This window comes from Macadamia integrifolia, unplaced genomic scaffold (genome assembly GCF_013358625.1).
Source record: "Macadamia integrifolia cultivar HAES 741 unplaced genomic scaffold, SCU_Mint_v3 scaffold779, whole genome shotgun sequence".
In the NCBI taxonomy this organism is placed as follows: Eukaryota; Viridiplantae; Streptophyta; class Magnoliopsida; order Proteales; family Proteaceae; genus Macadamia; species Macadamia integrifolia.
Window position 1 is genome coordinate 234,345 of NW_024870537.1, and position 6,247 is coordinate 240,591.

General features: G+C 37.7%; 1 protein-coding gene across 1 annotated transcript; it reads left to right on the forward strand.

Moving 5' to 3' along the window:
• Positions 1-711: 711 nt before the first annotated feature.
• On the forward strand, positions 712-4,538 carry LOC122069959 (tRNA dimethylallyltransferase 9; the record flags this gene model as incomplete). Its single annotated transcript, XM_042634050.1, is given in 3 exon segments — positions 712-936; positions 1,844-2,069; positions 4,444-4,538. Coding segments are annotated over 3 exon segments (546 nt in total), but the record flags the coding sequence as incomplete, so codon positions are not given.
• Positions 4,539-6,247: the final 1,709 nt, after the last annotated feature.

Sequence of the window (6,247 nt, forward strand, 5' to 3'; positions counted from 1 at the left end):
ATTGCAAAACTGGTTATGATGGCTGTGATGTCTCAGTCAGTCTTCAAAAGCTGTTTCTTTGCTCTTATCTACTGGCATGACTTAAATTCTGCATCAGACATATCGTTCGACTCCTTTAAGGGGAAAAGCTTGCTTTTCCTAAAAGCATGGTTGAAAATTTTAGTTAAATTGTTGAAAAGTTTGTGAATGATTTCTTTTTCTGCTGTTCTTCCAATGTATTAAGAAAACGGAATTTGAGTATTTGTTAGTTTTAATTTTTAACAGAAAAATGATAGTAATTCAAGAAATTTTTAAAATAGTGAATTATCGGATATATTGCTGGAATTCGTCTAAAAAAGTAAAATTTTCATCAATATTTTGGAAAGTTCCTGTGAAATTAATTCACAATAAGGAAAGCATGGAACCTATATTCTTTTGCTGGGAATCTACCTTCCAAATTATCTCTTATCTTAGACTGTTCATAGCCTGTGTTTGAGCTAGAATAACATGATACGTGAAGTCCTGGTGTCTTTGATCTTCAGTTCTATCTGTTCATGCAGTATCTGATTATCATTTTTGGAAAAATATGCTTCTTTGTTTTGATTTTAGTATATTCTCTTTTTGGATGAAGTTTCATTTTTGCTATTGGTTGCCGTAGCTGTTATGCACAATCTGTAATTGGATTACTGATTTCTAATGTTCATCAGAACGCTATTCTTTTGGTGTGTAAAGATGACAAATCTTTTGTTAACTGAAAGGTATATATATGGAAAGCCAGAAGTTCCAAAAGCGTCTCTAGAGATTGCTTCCGAAGCATACTTGGAGCTCATGGATTTTCAGAAAAAATGTGATTGGGATGCTGCTGTGCAATTGGTGGTTGAAGCAGGTGATCCAAAGGTTCAATATTTGGCTGTCAATGATTGGTATCGCCTAAGACGCAGCCTTGAGATTATCAGGGTTAGTCTTTGTTGTCTTTCCTACTAGTTTCTTTGAAATTTACTTTCTTAGAAGAATATTTTCAGTGTAACTGTGTTTTTTATATTGATTAATTCATGTAATCTATATTAACTGCCTTTTATTTTTTGTTTTGAAGATGTTATCAATTATTCTACTTGAAGATGCTTTTGTCTAGTGTGCATATGTTATTGTTTTTACAATGTGAATTATTTACTCATTATACAAATAGGGTACGACTTGGGTCCAAGAACTGAAGCCTGCATGAGGGCCGCCCATTCTTTTCGGTCTTGGGCTGGGCTTTCCTGTGGGCTGCCCTAGGGTTGATAATTCCAGCCTTAGGTCGGGCCTGGTTGACGACTTGGGCTTGGCCCTGCTTGAGCTCAATTCATATGCAGTTACACTATTGTTATATTTTTATAACAATATAACCATGTTGAAGGCCTATTGACTACCATATCCCAAACTTGGGTTTGTGCATCTCTTGTAGCGAATATTTGTTCATAGGGGAAAGGAACTCTGCCCGTTCGCGGCCCCTACACCTAGACACAGCTGGGCATGAAAATACCCAGCTTGCACAGGGGCAGCTGGGTCTTTTCACCCTCAGCTGTGTCTGGGCATTGAGAACGCCATATGGGCAGGGGCCTTTCTCCCTTATTATATTTTGGCATGGTTTCACAGTCTAGGCTGGGCTGGGTTAGGGTTGGGATTTTCCAGCCTGAGGTAATCAGCCAAGGACAGGCTTGGAATGAGGCCAAGTGGCCTCAAGTGGTGCCTAGGTTTTCAAACACCTTGCCTAGTCCGCTTGAGTTTCATGCCCTAAATTTTACATTGTGCTAAGTGGTTACTTCTCGAATAGTGTGTAACACCTCTGAAAACTTCTGATGTTTGTTTTTCTTTTTGGTGTCAGTCTAGTGGATCACCTCCATCTGCTTTCCAAGTGCCATATGATTCTTTCAAGGAACGGTTTGATTCAAGAAAATCAGAACCATCTCATGTTGGCACGTTTTCTGCTGATGGGGTTGGAGAAAATCTTTCGAAGGAATTGGATTATGACTTCATTTGCTTTTTCCTTTCTACTCAGAGATTGGATCTTTATAGAATGATTGATTGGCGCTGTGAGGACATGCTTACAGGTATCCAGTGCCATTCCATAGAGCTATAATCATTGATATTATTATTGTTACAAATTGTATGTTTTATGCTTTAGAAGTTTCAATTATTGTATGCTTAATTCATCTCAGGTTAGTCAATTGCTTACAATAACACATCACGCATGTTAGAAAAATACTTCTGTTAAATCTATATATAGTATTGAACTAATTATTTTCATGGATTAAAATTTCATATTGTTCAGATTCCTTCTTGCAGCATTAAGTATCATCCATACGCACATGGAATTTGGGATACAGTTCTTTCTTTGCCTGGTTTTCCTTTACAATTTCTGTTGGGTGCTTGAGCATATAGCTATTGCTTGTTACATTAATATATTCTTCTGCGATGGGAGTTTCTGGACAATGTTTTTAGAGGAAATACCTGCTGAAAAGATCCCACATGTAGTGGTCGAAATCTTTTAAGGTATCTGGACTTTGACTTTATGTGATTTCTTTTCCCCTTGGTCGCAAAGGTTAGGTTTTTGTGAGGGTGCTCTTGGAAGTGTCTACATCGTTGCACACTGCTTTGACAGTGGAACTTGTATCAGCTGATCTTATATAACGCTAACAAGAAGTTCCAGTTCGGTTGTTTTGTGTGATTCTAAGTCAAATAATCTATTAAGAGTTTCCCCTTTTTTGTCATTTGCATGAACAGAGTATAAGACACTGAAGGTGTTCTATATCTGTCAAAGTTATTGGGTTTAATCAACAGGTGAAAGTAAGCAGCTCGGTTGTAGGGAAAACAGAGAATAAAGCAGTGAACGCATTGAGTTGTAGGGTTTACGTTTTGACTTCCCTAGAGGTTTAAGCTTTTGTGTTCAATCAACTCAAGAAGCTATGAACTGATAAGGCATTATGCCAAAAATATAAACTTAGTATCAGAGATGGGATCGGGGCTGTGCAATCCTGATTTGGATCAAGCCTATCCTGCATAATCTTTGACCGACCAAAATTATGTCGGGTTGGCATGGTAACCATACAATATGGTTCCTAACCCATAGGGGCTTGTTTATGTTTACCTGCTACCTCTCTTAGTGTCATGTGACTCGGGAATTGCATGCCGGTGGTGGTGCGGCTTACTTTATAACAAGCAAACATATTATATGCCATTATGCCCTGAGGTTTACTTGATTCTTCTTATTTTATTTTAGGACCTATTCGTTCATCATCTTTGTTGCAAGGCTTGTATAAGAAATTTATTACACAACTCGAAGCACAATTTAAATAAGGGAGCGGGTTTTCTGGTTGGCCCAACAAGGAAGGAATCCCTTGTTGGAAGACCTATTTCTGCCACATGGTAAGTTGCATGGGGCTCATATGTTGGTGGATGGGTAAATGCCAAGGTCCCCTGCTCACATGTCAAGTTTCAGCACAAACGGAGTTTGCCACGTGGCAAAATGAAGCGCCAAAAAATTACGTACTGCCAAAGGGATTCATGGACATACATGAGAGGGTAAATGATTGAATTTAGGATTGAAATTTGACATGTGGACAATCCATGCCATTCCTTGGACATCCAACTGTCCAATTGCCACATCATCCTTCCATGTGGCAGAAATGGATGTGCCCAATCAGGAAAGAAACATGGTTGACCCAACGAGGACTATAATGATTTGTTGGGCCTAGAATCAAATTGTTTTTGCTGTAAAGGGATAAGTTCATTATTACTTTTCATGTATGGGGCAGAATGTTGGGCCTAGAATCAAATCTCTCTCTCTCTCTTGATCAAAGAAAAAATGGGTAATATTGGATCTATATTTCTATTCATTGGTTGACTTAAAGGTATCACATTATGTATTGAGTAAGTCACATGTAATCACATATTTTACATACGATCTGAGTTGAGAATGGGGAATATTACTTCGACTCTCCATCTTTTAGTTGATTGTAGGAAACACATTATGTTTTGGCAAGTCATGTCTCACAAACCTCATGTGTTTGATCAATCTGATCTTATAAAAACTGAAAATTTGTTTGTTTTGGATGCTCTAACATGAAACCCCTCTTAAGTGGTGATGTACCCACTAAAAAGTTTGATGCTTCTTCAACCAGTCAAATTTATTTGTTGTACAGACTTAAATTATTTAACAACTTTTGGCAAAAGGTGTTATGCACAGCTATTAGCCGACCCCATTTAGTTGGGATAAGGCTGAGTTTGTTGTTTTGTGCACAGCTGTGCATGATGCACACAACTATTGGATGGGGGATAAGGGTCTACGGTGCGCCTCTCACCCCCATTAGACGATTGTGTGCATTGTCGTGCACCATGCACGACCGTGCACAAAACATTTCCCCAAAAGTTTCTATATTTGAAATGTGTGTAGTAGTTTTTGTTAACAACACTTTTTGACTGTAGGAAGAGAGGGAATACTGTCTGAGGCCCGAGGGCTTCTTGATATGGGTCTACTTCCAAATTCAAACTCCGCCACTCGAGCAATTGGTTATAGACAAGTATTCCTCGGATTCTTATTGTTTTGTATTATATATTTTCAATTTTATTATTGTCATTGTTATTAAATCATGTCTCAGTCATGGCCTTGTACCTCAGGCAAGAGGTGTATGCCTTATGCCTCATTGCCTTGCACTTGGCACTACATCTGATGCAAATTGATCAATATGGATCTCCAGGTGATGAAACGATCTCCAAGATTCTGTTTCAAGGGCTGAAATTGACTAGATCTTCTAAATAGATCTAATGGCTATGATAGCTCAGATCTAGGGTCAGATTTAAGGAGTAATTCCAAATGTTAATACCTGAAATTCCAGATTTAAATGGTAATATCCAACCAGAATTTGAGAGATCAATGGGGTGGATTGATAAGAGAAAATAGGGTGATCAATAGGTAAGTTGTAAAGAGATAGAATAGAGATTTTAGATCCTAAAATTTTTTACATGACCTATCAACTGATGGGGAGGGCAAAGGAAGAAAGAGAAAGTTGTCAATGGCCACAGAAGAGGAGAAAGAATTCTATTGAGTGCTGTCCAAACTCGAAAGATGGAGAGAAATAAGGGGAGAAAAAATAACAAGAGAGGAAGAGAAAATCTCATCTGTGGGGGAGGAGAGAGGAGAGAGGAGAGAGGAGAGAGGAGAGAGGAGGGAGGATAAGGCAGAGAGAGATCTGGAAAAGAGAGAAGAGAAAAGGAGAAAATAGAGATTCTCTTACCAAATAGAGACAAGAGCAGAGATGAGAAGAACCAGCTTGGCCATTGCCAAAATCAAAAAAAATAAAACATTAACATATAATCGTGGCAGGGGGTGGTTACATCTTATATCTTTTTATAGAAAACAAATTCAAAGGAAAAATATTCTAAAACTGGAGTCTTTGACAGCTAAATTAGTTTCCTAATAACAATCAACTCAACTGCTAAACAAATATAGTATTTATACTCAAAAAACTTCTAATTGATAGCTAGCATGATCTTGCCTTAAAATTCTTATTTAAAAATAGGAGAAAGTTCCATAATTTCCCCCAACTTTAATTAAAGGACTCTTTCCCTGACATACAAAATTTGAACCAACATTAATCAAAATTTATCCCAGCCACAATCTAAATTTGTGGATTGCCTCTGCACTATTCCCCCATGGTTGGAAAAGACTCATCCTTGAGTCTTATATCAAGGGATATCCTTCACTGCACCATCAGCATCCAAAGCTGTTTATCAATGATCCAGGTTTGGCTCCGAGACCAAACTGATGCACATCGATCAACATGGATCTATAGGTGATGGGACGATCTCTAAGATTCTGCTTAAAGGGCTTAAATTGCCTAGATCTATGGTCAGATAACTCAGATTTAATGAGGGATAATACTAGATGTTAATGCCTGAAATTCCAGATTTAAATTAAAAAATATCTAACCAGAATTTGAGAGATCGATGGAGTGGATTGATGAGAGAAGAGGGTGATCAATGGCTTGTAAAGAGGTAAAGTAGGTGTTAGTATATGAGAGCATGTATCGGTTGGAGGGCTATGGGTGATCATAGACCTCCATACTGTGGGATTATATTTGATATATCTTTGTTAGTGTCCTATTGGGTTTAGGATAGTTATTAGCTAAGTTAGAGTTAGAGTCAGAGTTAGTTGCCTTTTTTTATTATGCCTTCTAGTTTCCTATTTATGTTAGGACATTGTAATAGCTAGTTTATATATTGAATGAAA